Source organism: Erythrolamprus reginae, chromosome 9 (assembly GCF_031021105.1).
Source record: "Erythrolamprus reginae isolate rEryReg1 chromosome 9, rEryReg1.hap1, whole genome shotgun sequence".
Classification (NCBI taxonomy): domain Eukaryota; kingdom Metazoa; phylum Chordata; class Lepidosauria; order Squamata; family Dipsadidae; genus Erythrolamprus; species Erythrolamprus reginae.
Window position 1 is genome coordinate 41840342 of NC_091958.1, and position 22295 is coordinate 41862636.

Below are 22295 nucleotides of genomic sequence, written 5' to 3' on the forward strand. Positions count from 1 at the left end.
TATCCCATGCATGATTTTATATACTTCGATCAAGTCACCCCTTAAACGCCATCTTTCAAGGCTGGAGAGACCAAGGTGTTGCAACCTGGTTTCATAAGGGAGATGCTCCGTTCCCTTGATCATTCTTGTTGCCCTTTTTTGCACCTTTTCCAGTTCCATTATATCCTTCTTGAGATATAATTGCTAACAGAAAGCAATTCTTCTTTTTTTTAAATGATAAAGAGTGGGGTGTTCGGAACATGAGACAGAGTTCTATGGGACCTATTCTGAATTAGATCTACCTGTTCCCCAAGGCCAGCTCTGGCGCCTCCATCCCTAATTCCCATTAGTTGGATACGGCAATGCCATCCAGCCGGAGAGTTCCAAAGTGAGGTAGGTCAGCATACAGACATGGCTACATACTTAGGGGTGGGCAGCAGGCAGGACAGGGTGAAACGCAGTTCCTCCAGCAGAAATTTATTTATTTATTTATTGGATTTGTATGCTGCCCCTCTCCGAGTACTCGGGGAGGCTCATTGGTTTCCAGTCACAATTCAAAGTGTTGGTCATGACCTTTAAAGCCCTATATGGCATTGGGCCAGAATACATCCAGAACCACCTTCTACCGCACGAATCCCAGCGGCTGATAAGGTCCCACAGAGTTGGCCTTCTCCAGGTCCCATCGACCAAAAAATGTCGTTTGGCGGGCCCCAGGGGAAGAGCCTTCTCTGTGGCGGCCCCGGCCCTCTGGAATCAACTCCCCCCAGAGATTAGAACGGCCCCAACCCTCCTTGTCTTTCGCAAATTACTCAAGACCCACCTTTATCGCCAGGCATGGGGGAGTTAAGATATTCCTTCCCCCTAGGCCATTACAAGTTATGCATGGTATGTTTGTGTGTATGTTTGGTTTTATAATAAGGGTTTTTAGTTGTTTTATTAATTGGATTGTTACATGCTGTTTTTTATCATTGTTGTTAGCCGCCCCAAGTCTGCGGAGAGCGGTGGCATACAAATTCAATTAATAATAATAATAATAATAATAATAATAATAATAATAACATAAATGAAGCTGTGTGCCCAGCTCCAGCTGACCATCTCACCCTCCCAGTGAGATGGTCAGCTCGGAAAGCAGCAGAGAGACCAGCAATGGCAGGAGTTGAAGGGGGGCCATTTCCTCCCCCCTCTTTTCTCAACAGCTAATTGGCACCCGTTTACCTAGCTACCCAGCCTGAAGCAGGGGGCGATCCAGGAAGCAGAGCGTGGGAAACGCAAAGCAAATTGTCACCCCAGAGAGCGACACTGGTGAGGTTGTAAGTCGAGGACTTAACAGGTCACTTGAACGATGATGATCGTTCAAGCCACTCCCACCTGATCACATGGCCATCAAGCCACTCCTATCCACTCCCATGACCATCAAGCCACACCTACAAAATAAGCCACACCCACAAAATAAGCTACCCATTACTGTATGTACTTACATTTTTTGGAATGTCCCACAGCTGGTGTTCAAAGTCTCACTGGCGTTCAACATATCACCATTAAGAAACATGAAGGAATGAGCCAAGCGGCTGTCCAGCCACAAGGACACCGCAGCCGCTTCGTTGCTAGAAACCACACTAGGCCAGAGCCCAGCCAGAAGAGCCTCCTTGGTGCTGTTTGGAAGAATGTCCTGCAGGAGGAAAGCCACAGAACTAAGACCTGAGTACCAGAAATCTAACCAGGGATGATGAGAACAATCCAAAAACAACAATATGGGTACATCATCTGCATTTGTATTTGTATTTGTATTTATTAGATTTGTATGCCGCCCCTCTCCGAAGACTCGGGGCGGCTAACAACAATAAAAAGACAATGTGAACAAATCTAATATTAAAAATAATCTAAAAAACCCCAATTTAAAGAACCACTCATACATACAAACATACCATGTATAAATTCTATAAGCCTAGGGGGAAGGGAAATTTCAATTCCCCCATGCCTGACGACAGAGGTGGGTTTTAAGGAGCTTGCGAAAGGGAAGGAGGGTGGAGGCAACTCTGATATCTGGGGGGAGCTGGTTCCAGAGGGTCGGGGCCGCCACAGAGAAGGCTCTTCTCCTGGGTCCCGCCAAATGACATTGTTTAGTTGATGGGACCTGGAGAAGGCCAACTCTGTGGGACCTAACCGGTCGCTGGGATTCGTGCGGCAGAAGGCGGTCCCGGAGATATTCTGGTCCGATGCCATGAAGGGCTTTATAGGTCATAACCAACACTTTGAATTGTGACCGGAAATTGATCGGCAACCAATCCGCCCTTTCCTTGACTGGGAGGATTTGCAGGTGGTCAGTCATGCCCTGGTCACTTGGCAGTTGAACGATGCCACTGTTTTGGAAGAGGCTGCCCTCCAAGGCCACCTGCGACAAGGTTTCTCAACCACAGCAACTTCAATATTTAGCCAGCACTGAGGTTGAGAAAGACTGTTATGGAAACTATTGCTGGTTCAAATGCAACAGGGCGAGCAGCAATGGGCTGCTGTGCCTATGTGCCACTGATGTGCCATTCAAGGGGCTGGTACATTGGTACCTCTACTTAAGAATGCCTCTACTTAAGAACTTTTCTAGATAAGAACTGGGTGTTCAAGATTTTTTTGCCTCTACTTAAGAACCATTTTCTTCTTAAGAACCCGAGCCCGGAAAATTTCCCAGGAAATTTGTGAGTGGCACCAAGGCCCGGCCAGTTTCCTGCCATTCCCCCTTTAATCCCAGCCATCTCAGGCTTTTCTGAGCCTTTCGGTGGCACTTAAGGAGGCTTTGGCAGTCTAGAGCGAACAAAGCATTTTCCTTTCTCTGGGCACATGGAGAGGGAATAAACCTCTGCCAGCGCCCAGAGAAAAGAAATGCTCCCTTCACTCTGGGCAGCCCAGAGTGAACGGAACGTTTTCCTTTCTCTGGGTGCTGCCTCAGAGTCCCTCTTTTTTTTTTAAGCCTTAAAGTTTTGGATTTTTTTTTAATTCACCTCACCTCACCTTCTTCCTTCAGCAGCGACTGTCCTCCTCCTCTTCTTCCTCCTCCTCCCACCCAAATTCCAAACTTTTATTCCTTTCCTTTTTAAAAAAGTTTCTTTATTGATTTTAAAAAGAATATTTCTCATATTTTTTGTTCTGTTTTTACGGATCTTAATCCGTTTCTGTTACATTCTAAATATATCATTCATTTCTCTATGTACTTCGTTAAATTATGTACATTCAAATATAGATATCATAAGTAAAGCATAATATTAAAAGAGGGGGGGAAAGGAAGAGAGATATTAGTAAGTATACTTTTTTTTAGTTTCTTTAACAGAGTAATCATTGATTGCTTTTATTCCTTTCCTAATGGTTTTGCATGCATTATTTGCTTTTACATTGATTCCTATGGGAAAAATTGTTTCTACTTAAGAACGTTTCTACTTAAGAACCTGGTCACGAAATGAATTAAATTCTTAAGTAGAGGTGCCACTGTACTTCCCTTTAAAGGCTTTCATGGCATAAGACCTGGTTACTTGAGAGACTGCCCATCTCTCCCCCCCCCCTTCGTCTTTTGGGTACCTTTAGCAGGGTGGGAATACTCCAGTTCCTTTCTGTTAAATGTTGTCCCAGATCTGTTTTATTGTCTGTTTTTAGTTCAGCCTGCCTTTTAAAATGGCTGTTTTTGTAACGGTTTAATTTAGTATTACATTCTGTAAATTATCCAGGGTCCCTGGAGTGGGCAGCTATATTAAATCTAATCAATAATAATATTTATACTGTACATCCATTATACTGAAACATCACTTTTTAGTGGTTTTTTTAAATAAGCCAAAATTGTTTCTTACAATAATATTTTTCTGGTTAAGTCTGTCAATAAATAAGCCAGTTTTATTATAGATCTTTAACACAGCCGTCAAGAAAGGATCATCATCAATGAATCCCTCCCTGGAAAACAGGTCAGCCAGATCATCTGCTGGGACTGTATTCACAATCTGAAAAAGAGAAAAAGAATAGAAAATCGTCATCCAGATCAGACTGGAGGCTCCTTACCATAGCAAGGTAGCAACAACAACAACAACAACAACAACAATAACAATAACAATAACAATAACAATCAGTCTATGCTTGTAGTCAGCTGCTGCAAAAAGATCGCACAGACTGACTACAAGCATAGACATGATGCTGTGGCACAGATGATCCACTGGAACTTGTGCCGGAACTACCATTTCCCAGTGGCAAAGAACTGGAGGGATCATAAGCCTGAAAAAGTGGTCGAAAATGAGCAAGCAAAACTACTGTGGGACTTCCGACTTCAGACTGACCGAATTCGGAAGCATAACACACCAGACATCCTGATTGTGGAGAAAAAGAAAGTATGGATCATCGACATCGCAATCCCAGGGGACAGCAGAATTGAGGAGAAGCAGCTACAGAAATTAGTGAAATACGAAGATCTAAAAATCGAGCTGCAACGACTCTGGCATAAGCCCGTGAAAGTGATCCCAGTGGTACTTGGTACGCTGGGCGCAGTGCCAAAGGATCTCAGCGGACATTTGAAAACCATCGGAATTGACAAAATCTCCATCTGTCAATTGCAAAAGGCCGCTTTACTGGGATCGACAAACATAATTCGCTGCCACATCACGCAGTCCTAGGTGCTTGGGAAGCGCCCGACTGGTGATGAAATACGAAATCCAGCATAGTGATCTCGCTTGCTGTGTTGTATTGACATAATAATAATAATAATAATAATAATAATAATAATAATAGCAATGACAACGACAACAGTGACAATGACAATGACCATAATAACAACAACAACAACAACAACAATAACAATAATAATAATAATAATAATAATAATTTATTAGATTTGTATGCCGCCCCTCTACGAAGGACTGATGCCCTGATTGTACATGAGAACAGATAATTGGTGGTGCGGAATGCAATTCCCCAGTGTTGGCTAATTCATGGCTCATTCCTGCACGAATGATTGAGAGCCAATTTGGGCTAGTGGTTAAGGAACTGGGCCAGAACCCAGGAGACTGTGACTTCTAGTTCTGGCTTAGGAAAGAAAGCCCAGCTGGGCGACTTTGGGCCATTATTTCTCTCTTAGCCCACAACCTCAAGCTCAGTCAACAAGCCAGCCAATCAATTCCTGCCACCGCTAATAGATCAACACAGGTAGGAATATTTATTGATTTGATTTGATTTGATTTGATTTATTATTTATTATTTATTTATTATTTAGATTTGTATGCCGCCCCTCTCCGCAGACTCGGGGCGGCTCACAACAAAGTGAAACAAAGTGAAACAATTTACAACAAATCTAAATTACAGTTTAAAAATATTTTTAAAAAATTGATTTGATTTGATTTGATTTGATTTGTATCCCTCTCCAAGAACTCGGGGCAGCTCACAACATATCAAAACAATATCCAATTAATATAGCTAAAAACTTTAAAAACTCTAATAATATTTAAAATCATTCATTCCCATTCACACAGCAAGGCATACCATCCCATTCATACATAGTGGTACATCTAATCCAATTAACGTAATTAAAAAAACTAAAAATTCAAAAATAATTTAAACCAATTTATAATCACTCATTCCATAAAACACCCTCAGTTGGTCAGGGGAAAAGATCTAATGACCCCAGGCCTGGCGACAAAGATGAGTCTTTAAACTTTTTCGGAAGGCAAGGAGGGTGGGGGCAGTGCGAATCTCCGGGGGGAGCTGATTCCAGAGAGTCGGGCCCCCCACAGAGAAGGCTCTTCCCCTAGGCGCTGCCAAGCGACATTGTCTGGCTGACGGGACCCTGAGGAGGCCAACTCTGTGGGACCTGACCGGACACTGGGATTCGTGCGGCAGAAGGCGGTCTCGGAGGTAATCTGGTCCTATGCTATGTAGGGCTTTATATTATTCTTTTTCTTCCTAATACTATTCCTAATATCATTCTCCCTAATATTATTAGGAAGTCTCCGGAGAGGGGCGGCATACAAACCTAAAAAATTATTTATTATTATTGTTATTGTTATTGTTATTATTATTATTATTATTATTATTATTATTATTATTTTCTTCCTAATTTTTAGGAAGAGAAAAAAAATCTGCATGAATAATTAGATACAATTTTGATGCCAGTAAATAGCAAAAATACCTTTTGGAGGTCAGAGGAGGGAATTAAAGTTTCCAGATCCTTCAAAGTCAGGAAGTCAATAAAACTTTGAAATGTCTTTTCTAGAAACATCCAAAAATTGGTGTTTGAAACATAGCATCGAAGAGAGGAGGCTGAAGGAGTCAAGGAAGCAAGAACAAAAAATATTTCAATAAAAATCAGGTAAGATCATTTGACAATTTTTAAATTTCTCAAGTAAAAACATTATCAGGATGTTTAATATTTGAAACATCAAGCTTGATTTTTCCAAAATTAAAAATGTATACTTAAGATTTAAACATTGCTTTTACGGAGGATGAAAGCAAAGCCTGCATCCTTAGTAATAATCATACTGACATTTATTTAAAACATTGTTGATCGTGTGAAGTTCCTTTTATGTCATTTTATCATTTATCATTTTAACAATCGTTATAAGAACTCTGTAAAAGGTCAATCAAATCTCTGAGCATTGTTGGAGGATCTAAAGGCAGACAGATGTAGACATGGGGGAAGAGGGCGTTCCAAAGATATCTAACCCCATCAGCCGAATGGGGTTCTTGTGAAAGTGTCCTTCGCCCTTTATACAGGTGAAACTCGAAAAATCAGAATATCATGCAAAGGTTTATTTCAGTAATGCAACCTAATGGTAAAACTAATATATGAAAGAGACTCATTACATGCAAAGCAAGATAGTTAGAAACATAGAAGATTGATGGCAGAAAAAGACCTCATGATCCATCTAGTCTGCCCTTATACTATTTCCTGTATTTTATCTTAGGGTGTGTTCTGCCTGACTGGCGCGGCAATGCGTAATAGTCCAAGGAAAAGAAATCAAACGCACACGTGCTCTGCTAATCAGCAAACTTGTATTAGATAAACAAAAATAGCTTACTCAAAAAACAGTTCTTAATGTCTGAAAACAATGCAAGGCTTACTTCAGCCGCATACAAAAAACACAGGGAAAATCAAACAAAGACAACCTGGAATGAGCAAAGACGTTTCAGGAGTCCTTTTGAATCTTTGAAGCAAACAGCAAGTCCCAGAGTTTTCACCTCCCACTTGTCTGAAAAAGCTGGGTTGTAAACTCCAACGTCACAGAAACTTCGAAGCAGGAACCACAAAACAACACAGATAAACAGCCACAGTTTGCCTTGGCCTTTGTTCCCTTTTATCCCTTTAGCCCTCATTAAGGGAACCACACCCAGCCCAGGTGCTCCTATAATGATTTGTAATACTCCTTAAAGCGATCCCTTCTTTGCATAGCTCTTCGGCTACGTAGATCAATATATTGATCTGCAGAAGAACTCAGGGAGGAAAGACTGTCTGAGGGACTGCAGGCCAAATCCCCTGGGCTGTCTGCTGAATCCTGTGCCCCAGTGGCCTCATCCTCCTGGCTATCTGCCACATCTTCCTGGCTGTCAGCCAGGCTTTCACATTCACTTTGTGCCACGTCTCTCCCCTCTGTGGGAGCAACGGCTGGCCCAGGCCCAAACACAACAGGGTGGATATATGTTTATCCCAGGCATGTTGAAATTCAGTTACTGTGGATTTACCAACCACGTCTGCTAGAAATTTCTTCCAAGGATCAACTACTCTTTCAGCAGTGATGGGCTACCAAAATATTTACTACCACACTGTGGGCATGGCTTATGCATTTTGTTTCAACATCTTTCAGTGCAAATAGAGTGCTCTGGGGTGGAGCTCTAAATTTTGCTACCTGAACTGCATTCCTGACCTTTCCCATAGGAGCCCATCACTGTCTTTCAGTAAAATAATATTTTCTCATGTTGCTTCTGATCTTTCCCCCAACTAATTTTCTGAGATGGTGGATTTGGGGTTTTTGTGAGCTGTACCCCATAATCATCCCAATTATGACAAATCAAGGATTGAACTATCTTGCTTTGCATGTAACGAGTCTCTCTCATATATTAGTTTCATCTTTTAAGTTGCATTACTGAAATAAATGAACTTTTATTTGTTTGTTTGTTTGTTTATTTATTCGATTTTTATGCCGTCCTTCTCCTTAGACTCAGGGCGGCTTACAACATGTTAGCAATAGCACTTTTTAATAGAGCCAGCCTATTGCCCCCACAATCCTGGTCCTCATTTTACCCACCTTGAAAGGGTGGAAGGCTGAGTGAACCTTGCCCTGGTGATGAGATTTGAACCGCTGACCTACAGATCTACAGTCAGCTTCAGTGGCCTGCAGTAAAGCACTCTACCTGCTGTGTCACCCCAGCAATATTCTAATTTTTCGACTTTTACCTGGAGTCTCTATTGTTCTTCCCCCTCCATCCAAAATGCAGCATAACAACCTTTTGCTTGGAGCAGCTCAAAGCAGTGGGACTACCTGGTTGCAAGTTACCTGAGATCACCCTAAGGATGGCTTCAAAAACTTTCTGTTGGGTAGCATTGCCAAATTGACCAAAAGAGCCGTTTAACAGAGTTACTCTGTAATACAGAAAAAAGTATTATTAGTCCCAACCATTCAGAACGAATGCAAAGTGCTCACAAAGGGATGATCTGCAAGACAGACAGGTGCCATGAAGTTCTAGCTTAGGCCTGAGTGTGTTGTGCAACTCTTGTCCAGTAAGGGACCACTTATGAGAACTTCAATGAGTACAAATCACCAGGATGAGATGGATTATACCCCAGAATCCTAAAAGAACTGTCTGACACCATTGTGGAACCTCTAGTCCTTATCTACCAAAAATCCTGGAACACAGGAGAGCTACTGGAAGATTGGAAATGAGCCAATGTAGTCCCCATCTATAAAAAGTGGGGGGAGGAAACCCCAGATCCATGCAACTACAAACCAATTAGTCTGACATCTATACCTGGAAAAATACTGGGAAAAAATAATCAAAAAACAGCTTTGCCACTACCTAGAAACAAACATGATAATAACCAGCAGCCAACATGGATTTATCAGGGACAAATCATGCCAAACCTCATATCATTATATTGGTGGACGTACCTACAATTAAAAGATGCATATCAAAAAGATAAAAAGGAATATGGTTTTCTGATAGGGAGGGGTGAATTGGACAGGACACTATTAAAAATGTTGAAAAATTAATCGGTAAAATATATAAATTTTTGATCCGTTATGAGACAGAAGTGGAAATTGTAAAGGAGAATATGATAAGCTGGGGAATGAATTTTGGCTACACAATTGAATTAGAAAAATGGGAAAAATTATGGACTAACAATTGGCGGATGACAAAATCGACTGCATTCAAGGAAAACCAATTAAAAATGTTTTACAGGTGGCACCTATTGCCAGAAAGACTATCAAAAATGTTCCCAAAAACCTCTCCATTATGCTGGAAGTGCAAAAAAGAAAAAGGCATGTTCTACCACCAATGGTGGACATGCACACAGGCAAAAAATTTCTGGAATAAAATAACAAATCGGTTAAAGGAAATAGTAAATGAAGAAATTGGGGGGAAAAAACAGAATTATATTTATTGGGTATTTTTAATTAAAAAAATAGAAAAAGAGGTAAGATACCTAATTATACATATACTAACAGCTGCCAGAATAGTATATGCCCAACAATGGAAAATAGACAAACTACCGGAAGAAAATATAATAATTAAAAAGATACTAGACTGTGCGGAGATGGACAGGTTATCTAAAAGATTAGAGGGAAAAGAAGAATCAGATTACTATAAAATATGGGCAAAATTTTATGATTGGCTAAAGAAAAGAGCAACAAAGAAATAAATAAAAATCTACGCAAAGCAACACGTCGAATAAAAGAATTGAAAAATTAATACTATGTGGAAGAAGTAAAATTCTCTGATCAAACACCTAAAAAGTGGGGAAACTTTCATTTCCCAAATGTTGTATGTGTATGTCTTTATGTATGTCTTTTCTTTTTTCTTGTATGTTATATTTATAAAATAAACAAAAAACAAAAAACAGTTGGCTGACCAACCACACCCAACGAGTTGTCCTCAATGGCTCCAATTTATAACGAGAAAAGGGTAGGCAGCAGGGTACCATAGGATTCAGTCCTGGGCCCTGTGCTCTTCAAAATTTTCATTAATGACCTAGACAAGGGAATAGAGGAGGAGCTAATCAAATTTGCAGATGACACCAAGCTGGCTGGGGTAACCAAAACCCTGGAGAATAGGCTCAAAATACAGAATGATCTGGACAGACTAACACTATGGGCCCTAACTAACAAAATGAAGTTCAATGTCAAGAAAAGCAAAGTCCTACACCTAGGCAAGAAAAACCCAAGACACTCATACAAACTGGAAGAAACTACACTTAACAATAACAACTGTGAAAGAGACGTTGAAGTCTTGGTGGATAACCAACATAATATGAGCCAGCAATGTGCAGCGGTGGCTAAAAAAACAACACAATCTTAAGCTGCATCAACAGAGGGATACACTCCAAGATTAGGGACATACTAATCCAGTGATACCTTGTCTTACAAACTTAATTGGTTCCAGGTCAAGGTTCTTAAGGTGAAAAGTTTGTAAGACGAAACAATGTTTCCCATAGGAATCAATGGAAAAGCGATTATTGCATGCAAGCCCAAAATTCACCCCTTTTGCCAGCCAAAGCGCCTGTTTTTGCGCTGCTGGGATTCCCCTGAGGCTCCCTTCCATGGGAAACCCCACCTCCGGACTTCTGTGTTTTTGCGCTGCTGCAATTTCACTGAGGCTCCCCTTGCTGGGAATCCCCACCTCCGGACTTCCGTTGCCAGCAAAGCGCTCGTTTTTGTGATGCTAGGATTCCCCTGCAGCATCGCGAAAACACAGAAGTCCAGAGGGGATCCTCAGGGGAATCCCACAGAGCAAAAATGGGTCCTTCACTGGCAATGGAAGTCCAGAGGCAGGGCATCCCAATGGTGGTGGTGGGTTTGTAAGGTGAAAATAATTTGTAAGAAGAGGCAAAAAAATCTTAAACCCTGGGTTTGTATCTCGAAAAGTTTGTATGACGAGGCGTTTGTAAGACGAGGTATCACTGTACCACTATATAACGTCCTAGTAAGACAGCACCTGGAGTACTGCATTCAATTCTGGTCACCTCACTACAAAAAGGACATAGAAATTCTGGACAGGGTGCAGAAGAGAGCAACCAAGATGATAAAGGGACTGGAAACCAAGACATACGAAGAGAGGTTGCTGGAACTGGGCAAGGATAGTTTAGCAAAAAGGAGGGCCAGAGCGGACATGATAGCAGTATACAGGTGCTTCAGGGGTTGCCACAGAGAGGAGGGGGGGTCACACTATTTTCCAGGGCACCACAGGGCCAGACCAGGAGCAACGGATGGAAACTGACCAAGGAGAGATTCAACATGGAAATAAAGAGGAACTTCCTGACAGTGAGAGCAATCAACCAGTGGAACGGCCTGCCGGCGGAGGTTGTAAATGCCCCATCACTCGACACATTCAAAAGGAAACTAGACTGCCATCTGGCTGAGGTGGTGTAGGGTTTCCTACTTGAGCAGGGGGTTGGACTAGATGACCTGCAAGGTCCCTTTCAACTCTAATAAATAAATAAATAAAGCTACAAGGAATATAAAGCCCAGAAAAAAAATAATCCCTCTTAGCTGTGAATCTCTTAGGAAAGCCAATTGTCTCGTATCTCCTGTACTCTCCGGTCTGTAATAACATATCATAACATAATAAAATAAGATATATTTACTAAAACTAGTAAACCCCAGTGGTTGGTTACTCCCAGTTTGTCCTGGTTCTACGCACCCATAGCGCCAGCAGTGGGAGACTCCGCCTACCCGCGCAGGGTGCTTCTGCACATGTGCAGTAGAGTCACATGCACACATGAGCAAGCCAATAGTAAAGGATTTTAGAACTCACTACTGGTAAAGTTGCATTTTTAGTTGGACAGCTTTATAAATCCAGGAAGTAGGTAGGTGTGTGTGTGAGAGAGAGAGAGAGAGAGAGAGACAGACAGAGAGAGAGAGTGATATGTGATATATGACATATGAAATATGAAATGACTATCTATAACAATAACAATTAATATACTACTTAAAATAGCAGAATGAAAGAACTTATTGAAATGAAATAATTGTAAGTAAGTAATAGAGCTCATACACAGCATTGACAGCAGAACAATTTCTAGTTTCCAGATCCTCAAATAAGAGTGGAAGAAGTGAACCGTTTATTCCCGATATCAATTTGGGGAGGTATTGCGTCATCCAGAGTGTCCATTCCACGTCCTCTGCCTTTCGAAGGATGGGCTGGGCTGCCACCAGAACGCCTCCCAGGAGGCTGGCTTGGACCTCTTTCGACAGGCTAACGTTCTCCTTGAAAATCAAGCAGAAAATGGGACTGAATTATTGCATTGTTTCTTGAGAAAGGGACTAGATGAGAATAGAAATTAGATGTTTGGGCACCAGGTGGACTCTCTGACAATCAGATGAGAGCTTGACAAAAGCTTTGCAATTGGGCCTGATATGCCTGAGGATCCAAGGATTTTCCTTGGTGGATCCACTTCCGTTTCTTCCATCTGAAACTGCCTTAGAATAAAAGTCACATCCTACCAACAAACTCTGACCAGTGTATCTCCTCCTCACTTCATCTGGGCTATAATACTCATTGGAAGAATGACAGAATAACAGAGTCAGAAGAGATCTAAGAGGAATAATAATAAACAAACAAACCCCTAATTCAAGGAAGCCCAGTGATGACAAACCTTCTTTTCCTTGGGTGCCAAAATACCAAATGTGTGCATTATCCCACTCGTTTGTGTGTGCCCACACCCATATTTAATGACACATCTTTGAGTCACACAGGACACTGGGAGATGAGCCTGTAGGCTAAGAATCAGTAACTAATTCTTTTATTTGAAAATTTTATTTGAATTATATTTGCATAAGATGGCTTCCAATTACTTATTTTCCGTGTCAATTACAAGGACCCAATCCCATGAGGCAATCTTCATCTCATCCAGCCCGTTAATTTTATCTATCTTCTAATCCAATGTTAATGCAGTGTTTCCATCTCCTCCCAAAATAAGTCTTGCTTATACATGGTTTGTGGAGCCTAGTGGCAACCACAAAATTGTCAGTCACATTTTAGCCCCATGTGTTTAAATAAAAATAATAAAAATAATAATTATTATTATTGTTATTGTTATTGTTGTTGTTGTTGTTTTGTTGTTGTTGTTGTTTTGTTGTTGTTGTTCTTATTATTATTATTATCATTATTGTTGTTATTATTATTATTATTATTATTATTATTATTATTATTATTATTTAGATTTGTATGCCGCCCCTCTCCAAAGACTCGGGGCAGCTCACAACAATAATAAACAGTCTACAAATCCAATATTTAAAAAACAATTAAAAAACCCCTATAGTAAAATAATCACACAATCCAATCAAACCATACACAAACCAGGATAGTTGGGGAATATGTCAATTTCCCCATGCCTGGCTACAAAGGTGAGTTTTCAACAACTTATGAAAGGCGAGGCGGGGAGAGTTGATTCCAGAGGGACAGGGCCACCACAGAGAAGGCTCTTCCCCTGGTCCCACCAGATGACATTGTTTAGTCGACGGGACCCAGGGAAGGCCAACTCTGTGGGACCTTATCGGTCGCTGGGATTCATGCGGCAGAAGGCGAGTCCAGAGGTATTCTGGTCTGATGCCATGTAGGGCTTTATAGGTCATAATCAACACTTTGAATTGTGACCCGAAACTGATCAGCAGCCAGTGCAGGTCGCACAGTGTTGGAGAGATGTGGGCAAATCTAGGTAGCCCCACAATAGCTCTCGCGGCTGCGTTCTGCACGATCTGGAGTTTCCGAACACTCTTCAAAGGTAGCCCCATGTAGAGAGTGTTGCAGTAGTCGAACCTCAAGGTGATGAGGGCGTGAGCGACTGTGAGCAATGACTCCCTGTCCAGATAGGGCTGCAACTGGTGCACCAGGCGAACCTGTGCAAACGCCCTCCTCGCCACAGCTGAAAGATGGTGTTCTAATGTTAGGGCTGCAACTGGTGCACCAGGCGAACCTGGGCAATAGATTGTGGTTCAGTACATCTTGCAAACCAGAAAGATTTGAGTGAATTGCAAAATCAACATAACTGAATGGTGCCTTAATGGTTGCAAGCACATCATAAACTGTAACGCCACCTGGTCTCCTCCCATACCTGTCTGCTGAATTCGTGCATGTATTCTGTCAGGGTAGCTGCTGTTATGAGCTGCATCACACTCTCCACCTCTTTGGGGGTCTTCAGAGCTCCATCACTGGCAGAAAACTCTGCAAGTTGCCTGGCGGTTAATTTCTTGAGAACAACCAACTGTGAAGGAAAGCAGGCAAGTCAGTGGAAAGATGAGAACTTTTTATTATTATTATTATTATTATTTATTAGATTTGTATGCTGCCCCTCTCCAAAGACTCGGGGCGGCTCACAACAGCATATAATACAATATACAATAAAATCCAATACTAAAAGCAAATTAAAACCCCTTAATATATAAAAACCAAACATACATACATACAAACATACCATATAATGGATTGATGTTATAATGGATTCATATTATTGATCACAATAATATGAAATAAATGTCTATAAACGTCACCAAAAAACAATGCAAAAAGAAAGAAATGTTTGATACACATCAAAGATGATCAAATACAGTAAGACTTAGGAAACCTAACTAGCCAAGAAGTATTTAGTACCCCTCCCTCCCTATAAAGCTGACTGTAGATCTGAAGGTCAGCGGTTCAATCTCATCACCGGCTCAAGGTTGACTCAGCCTTCCATCCTTCCAAGGTGGGTAAAGTGAAGACCCGGATTTTGGGGGCAATATTCTGGCTCTGTTAAAAAGTGCTATTGCTAACATGTTGTAACCCGCCCTGAGTCTAAGGAGAAGGGCGGCATAAAAATTGAATGAATGAATGAATGAATGAATGAATGAAGGAAGGAAGGAAGGAAGGAAGAAAGAAAGAAAGAAAGAAAGAAAGAAAGAAAGACTGAATCAACTACTTACACCACTGAACCTGGAATTCAGAGAAATAAATTCTTGATACTTGGCGTATCGACTGAAACGTGCAAAATTGTCCAATAGCCATGAGGTGCTGTTGAGGTCCTTTGTGCAAGTTGATCCTGCCAATTAAACAGATGGCAATTAGATTAGTTTATAAAGAAACAATGTTTGTATACACAGTGCTAGTAAGAGAGAAACATTAGGACAGGGACGGAAGGCATGCTGGTGCACTTATGCACACCCCTTACTGACCTCTTAGGAATCGGGAGAGGTCAACAGTGGACAGTCTAAGGGTAATGTTTTGGGTGATGGTACTACAGAGTCAGGCAAAATGAAGTAGGTGAAATCAAGATGGACTTGCTGAAGCCCCATTCATAAAAGGGGTGGAGTTCGATTCTATTGTCCCCCTTGCTCCACCCCAGGTGCTCCAGATGACCAATCAGCGGGGGGGCTGAGGGTTCCCTGCACTCGGTCTATGGAGAAACTCTGTGGGAAGAGAAGGAGAACCACAGATTCCCACCAAATTACAAACAATATTGAATGAAAGAGTGACCTTTGCATCAGACTTTATGTTAGCTGCCCAGAGTCATTGGATACAAGATGGGAGGCAAGCAAATTTTATAATTAAGTAAATATTAAATGAATAATAGTTGTGGCCAACATTCTTGAGCAGTGTTTCCCAACCTTAACACCTTGAAGATATGTGGACTTCAACTCCCAGAATTCGCTGGCTGGGGAATTCTGGGAGTTGAAGTCCAAATATCTTCAAGTTGCCAAGGTTGGGAAACAATGTTCTAGAGCAGTGATTTTCAACCTTTTTTGAGCCACGGCACATTTTTTACATTTACAAAATCCTGGGGCACACCACCAACCAAAATGACACAAAATGACACCCCAAGACACTCTCCTCTCTTTTTCCATCCCTGTCTCCTCCCCACCCGTGTGTGTGTGTATGTGTGTGTGTGTGTATATACACACTCTTGAACCATTTCCAAAAACAGGTGAGGGCTGGGTTTTTTCTCTCTCTTATTCTTTGGGTGCTTTTTATCATATGCTTTAAATCAAGAGTCACTTCTCCCTCTCTTTTGTTTCTCTCTCTTTCTTCTCATTCTCTGTCTCAATCATTTTCTCATTTCTCTTTTTTCCTTCCCTTTTTGTTCATTTCTCTCTCTCTCTCTCTCGCCCTTCCTCTCCTTTTCTCTCTCTCTCTTGCTTTCTTTCTCTCTCATTCTTGCTTTCTCTTGCTTGCTTTCTTTCTCTTTTCTTTCTCTCTCTTGCTTTCTCTCTCACACACACTCTCTTTCTCTCTCTTTCTTTCTCTCTCTCTCTCTCTCTCACTCTCTCTCTCAGCAAAATGTTGCGAGACCAGAACCTGAGCTTCCTTTTTCACGGCACACCTGACCATGTCTCGCGGCACACTAGTGTGCCACGGCACACTGGTTGAAAAACACTGTTCTAGAGGGCCTGGGAATATTGCTTTTTCATTGTATATTCTGATTGTTTCATCCTTTTATTTAGAACTCCAGGGGGATTAGTTCCCCTGCCCCCTCCCACCAGGAGTAGGAAAATAAAGGCCCTAGATTAACTTGCAATTGCCCAGAATTTGGCCCAGCCCAGAAACTACACTGGAGTGTACTTCAGATGAACCACCAAGAGACCACACCCAAGCATATACCATTGTTCTCTTACCATTAGCATTCAAGCCCCTTAAATAAGGAAGTTGGAACGAGTGGAAAACTTCATACTGGATGCGATGATTCATCTTCATAAATTCTGCATCTAATCCTTTAACGCTGAGAAAAAGAAACATGTTTTGGAAAAGTGAAGCAAGAAAAATGAAGACCAGGATAAAAGGGAAGGGGGGGGGGGAATTTTCTGAAGCAAAATTAATTTTTTTCTTTTTTCTTTTTTTTATTTTATATCAACAAACATACAAACAACATTAAACATTTATACTTATCTATATGCATAATAATTAATATTTTACAATTCTGGTTTTTTTTACATTATATGAGTCTACGGAGAGGGGCAGCATACAAATCCAATAAATTATTATTATTATTATTATTAATATTATTATTATTATTATTATTATTATTATATTTCCTTAATACTAATTCCTTTTCTTGTTTTTTTTTACTTATCCAGTTATACAGTTTCTCCCACACTCTGTAGTAGTTCTTATTTTGTTTATCCTGTAATTCATACGTTAATTTACTTAATTTAGCGCAGTCTAACATGTTCTTAATCACCATCTCTTCATTTGGTGTCTTTTCTTGGTTCCAATTTTGTGCGAATGCCAATCTTGCTGATGGTAGTATATATGTGTTATTAAATAATAATCTTCTTTGCTGTGTTGACCTCTGATTATTCCTAAGAAATACATTTCTGTTTTTGTTTCTAATTTATATTCCAATATTTCTTCCAGCCAGATCTGAGTTCTAGTGCAAAATTTCCTTGCTTCCGGGCATTAAATATTTTCTGCTTTGTAGGACTAGCCTAATCCAAGCTGGGGTCCTTCATGTGTCATCAGTGGGCTTTCCCCAACTTGGGTTGGAATTCTGGCAACTGCACTCCCAAAATATCCAGAGGGCACCAGTTTGGAGAAGCTTGAGCTATGGGGACCATCTTACTTCTAAAGAACAATGCCCAACCGTTTCAAACTGGGCTCTAAATCCTCCAAAACGGTCTCCTTGAAGCTTTGCTTCTCTCTGGACCCAAGCAAAACCAACTTGTTCAAGTTCCAAACAAATCCTAGCAGCCCTCCGATTAGAAGAGCTAGCAAAAGACAAAGCTTCTTTCTTATTGCAGAGTCATTCCCCACTGCATTGGAAGAAAGGGGGGCATTTGCCCAGGTTCGCCTGGTGTACCAGTTGCGGCCCTATCTGGACTGGGACTCACTGCTCACAGTCACTCATGCCCTCATCACCTCGAGGTTCGACTACTGTAATGCTCTCTACATGGGGCTACCTCTGAAAAGTGTTCGGAAACTTCAGATCGTGCAGAATGCAGCTGCAAGAGCAATCATGGGCTTCCCAAGATATGCCCGTGTTACACCAACACTCCGCTGTCTGCATTGGTTGCCGATCAATTTCCGGTCACAATTCAAAGTGTTGGTTATGACCTATAAAGCCCTTCATGGCATCAGACCAGAATATCTCTGGGACCGCCTTCTGCCGCACGAATCCCAGCGACCGGTTAGGTCCCACAGAGTTGGCCTTCTCCGGGTCCCATCGACTAAGCAATGTCATTTGGTGGGACCCAGGAGAAGAGCCTTCTCTGTGGCGGCCCCGACCCGCTGGAACCAGCTCCCCCCAGATATCAGAGTTGCCCCCACCCTCCTTGCCTTTCGCAAGCTCCTTAAAACCCACCTCTGTCATCAGGCATGGGGGAATTGAAATTTCACTTCCCCCTAGGCTTATAGAATTTATACATGGTATGCTTGTATGTATGAGTGGTTCTTTAAATTGCGTATTTTTAGATTATTTTTAATATTAGATTTGTTTTCATTGTCTTTTTTATTGTTGTTAGCCGCCCCGAGTCTTCGGAGAGGGGCGGCATACAAATCTAATAAATAAATAAATAAATAAATAAATAAATAAATAAATAAATAAATAAAAGAGCAAAAACACAGTTACAACAACAACAGTAATAATATAATGAAAAACCACTAGATCATTTATACTTGTCAGAAAATTAATATGATAGGTGTCAGTTCTACTACCAGAAACAGGTAGTACCTATATATCTATATATCAGAACTGCAGAAAAAGCAATTGCTGCCAACCTGCCTTCCGTTGAGGACCTGTATACTGCATGAGTCAAAAAGAGGGCGGGGAAAATATTTACTGACCCCTCACATCCAGGACACAAACTGTTTCAACTCCTATCCTCAAAACGTCGCTACAGAGCACTGCACACCAAGACATAAGAACAGGTTTTTTCCAAACGCCATCACTCTACTCAACAAATAATTCCCTCAACACTGTCAGACTTTCTACTAAATCTGCACTTCTATTCTACTAGTTTTTCTCATCATTCCTATCACCCATTTCCTCCCATGTTGACTGTATGACTGTAACTTGTTGCTTATATCCTAAGATTTTATTAATATTGCTTCTTCATTGCTTATTTGACCCCTATGACAATCATTAAGTGTTGTACCACATGATTCTTGACAAATGTATATTTTATTTTATGTACGCTGAGAGCATCTGCACCAAGACAAATTCCTTGTGTGTCCAATCACACTTGGCCAATAAAATTCTATTCTATTCTAAAACAAAGGCTGATCAAATCAGAGCAAAGCAGCTATTCCATAGGTCACCTATAACTTGCAAATACACCTATGAGCTATGGCTGAGTCAGAGGTCTTAGAGGAAACGTCTCAATTTCCTTATTTAATACACCCTTTCTTTATACCTAACAAAGAATTCAAATGAGAGAAGCATTACAGGAATCCCTCACTACTCCACGCTTCATCTTTCGCGGATTCGCTATTTCACGGGTTTTCAAAGGGGGCTTAAATCCATTAAAAATACATAAAATTCTTCTACCGTACTACTATTAAAGAAACTGGTAGGATATCACATGTAGTTCCAACTGAGAAACATTATAGAATGACTGCTTAATGCAAAGAGTGGGTTTTAAAATTCCAAATTATTATTATTATTATTTATTGGATTTTGTATGCCGCCCCGGGGTGGCTAACAACAATGATAAAAACAGCATGTAACAATCCAATTAATAAAACAACTAAAAACCCTTATTATAAAAACCAAACATACACACAAACATACCATGCATAACTTGTAATGGCCTAGGGGGAAGAAATATCTTAACTCCCCCATGCCTGGCGATAAAGGTGGGTCTTGAGTAATTTGCGAAAGACAAGGAGGGTGGGGGCGGTTCTAATCTCTGGGGGGAGTTGATTCCAGAGGGCCGGGGCCGCCACAAAGAAGGCTCTTCCCCTGGGGCCCGCCAAACGATATTGTTTGGTCGACGGGACCCGGAGAAGGCCAACTCTGTGGGACCTTATCAGCCGCTGGGATTCGTGCAGTAGAAGGCAGTTCCGGATGTATTCTGGCCCAATGCCATGTAGGGCTTTAAAGGTCAAATACTCGTTAAATACATAAAAAATTATCTTTCCTCTACTTCACGGAAATTAATTTTTCACAGATGGTCTTGGAACGCATCCCCCGTGAAAAATGAGGGGTCGCTGTATTGCTAATTTCTGAATGTTTGATTTTGAGGGATAATTTCCCAATAATATGCTTGTTAGATGCACTAGATAGGAAGAGATAGAAATATTTCTTTAAAAAGTTCTGGAGAACATCACAAAAATATTCAGCACAGACTACAGCCTTGCTTCATGACCTTGAGTGAGGGTGTCAGATATATGAATTCCAATTCTCAGGATTCCCCAATTAGTGATATCTTAGCAACTGTGGTGCACATAAGTAGAAGTTCTCAAAATTAAGAAACTCTTTACTAAATGGATAAAAAAGACGGATGTACACATGGCCTGAACTGATGCAAGTTGTTGTTGAAAATTTGTTGTTGCAATTCAACACTGCCTTTGTAGAGTTGGAAAGTTAATGCTGGGGTTAAAATGAAAAATTTGCATATAAATGTAAACATTTATTTGCATACAAATGTTATACAATGTTCCCTCGATTTTCGCGGGTTCGAACTTTGCAAATAGTCTATACCACGGTTTTTTAAAAAATATTAATTAAAAAATACTTCGCAGATTTTTTTCTATACCACGGTTTTTCCTGCCCGATGACGTCATACATCATCGCCAAACTAATAATTTTTGCAGATAAATAACAAAAATAATAACTATTGTTAATAAATAATTATGTTTATAAATATCAGAATCACTAAGTGTCTTATTCAAAGGTGAGTACCAGTAATAATGGTGAGTAACTGGTTGTTAAGGGAATGGGAAATGGTAATTTAGGGGTTTAAAGTGTTAAGGGAAGGCTTGTGATACTGTTCATAGCCAAAAATGGTGTATTTACTTCCGCATCTCTACTTTGCAGAAATTCGACTTTCGCGGGTGGTCTCGGAACGCATCCCCGGCAAAAATCGAGGGAACACTGTACACTTAATATTCAGGCAGCTATTATTTGCTGCCTATAGGAAAATCAAATTTTCAAAATAACTGAAGTTTGAGAATTGACAATATTCCTCTCTGTTAGACATGCTAACGGGTGTTATGCAACCCTGGGAATAATTGAAAAGCCATGACTGAAGAAAAGGTTAATGGTCCCACCACATACATGGCCTGGTACTGCTCACACTGCATGGTCTCATTGTGAAGGCACTGGAGCATCTCTGGCGAAATTCCCGAGAGGAAAGGCCGGAGCCTTTTCTGGAACCAGGAGGTCACGAAGGCCGTCTCGTTGAAGCGATCTTCGTTTCTGAGTTTCTCATCCCACAAAGCTCGCATTATGGTTGTCTTCGCTCGATTGGAAATTAGGGTAGAGTTCACAATCTGGGGAGGAGACACGAGAATGGAAGAGAAATTGCAGCCTCAGGGGGAAATGGTGGGGAGAGGGTCTCAATCGATGGTGAATTCAGAGGACATGGAGAATGGTTGGAAGTCGGGGGAGGCCTTCCTCCCATTCATGACCGAAGTGCCTCAAGGCTGACACGTCTTGCCCAGCCAGGTCTGTGTCACTCACTCACACATCTGGTGTGAAATAACTTCGGGAAAACAACTGCCAGAGTCCCCTTGTGTCACCCACCAGTTGAAAAAAATATCCCTCGGACCTGTTCTCCTTGAGAGAGGAGACAAGATGGCGGATGTACATTGTTCTGCCAGTCTCTCTGACAGGAGCCTCCCGAAAATTCAAGGATACAAATTTCAGACACACACACGTTTGAAAATTCAAAACAATGTTCTTTATCCCAAAAGTCAAAATAAACTAAGCACTCTTTTTGTATTGCAAAGAGCACTCTTCCCAAAACAACCAGATAGTTTGTACAATGTCCCTTAAGCAGTCATTAAGTACTTAGCCAACAGCTGTGGAGAAACTTCACACCCCTTCTTCTTCCAACGAAGGGAGACACACACACACACACACACACACACACTGCTCTACTTTGGTTTCAAAGGTGTGAAAAAGCAACAAAGTCCAGCACACAAGATTCCTGACGAAACTGCAACAGATATTCTTC

The 22295-nt window shown here is 41.1% G+C and overlaps 1 protein-coding gene across 1 annotated transcript in view; it reads right to left on the reverse strand.

Moving 5' to 3' along the window:
- The window catches only part of LOC139171797 (uncharacterized), a 72164-nt gene that overhangs the window by 46576 nt on the left and 3293 nt on the right, over positions 1-22295 (reverse strand). The window contains exons 3-11 of the mRNA XM_070760230.1: positions 21395-21609; positions 16797-16900; positions 15111-15226; positions 14264-14413; positions 12205-12416; positions 8490-8575; positions 6128-6258; positions 3810-3956; positions 1458-1648 (exon numbers count right to left, since the gene is read on the reverse strand). Of these exons, the coding sequence (XP_070616331.1) occupies positions 1458-1648; positions 3810-3956; positions 6128-6258; positions 8490-8575; positions 12205-12416; positions 14264-14413; positions 15111-15226; positions 16797-16900; positions 21395-21609 (1352 nt within the window). The remainder of the gene's footprint in view (positions 1-1457; positions 1649-3809; positions 3957-6127; positions 6259-8489; positions 8576-12204; positions 12417-14263; positions 14414-15110; positions 15227-16796; positions 16901-21394; positions 21610-22295) is intronic.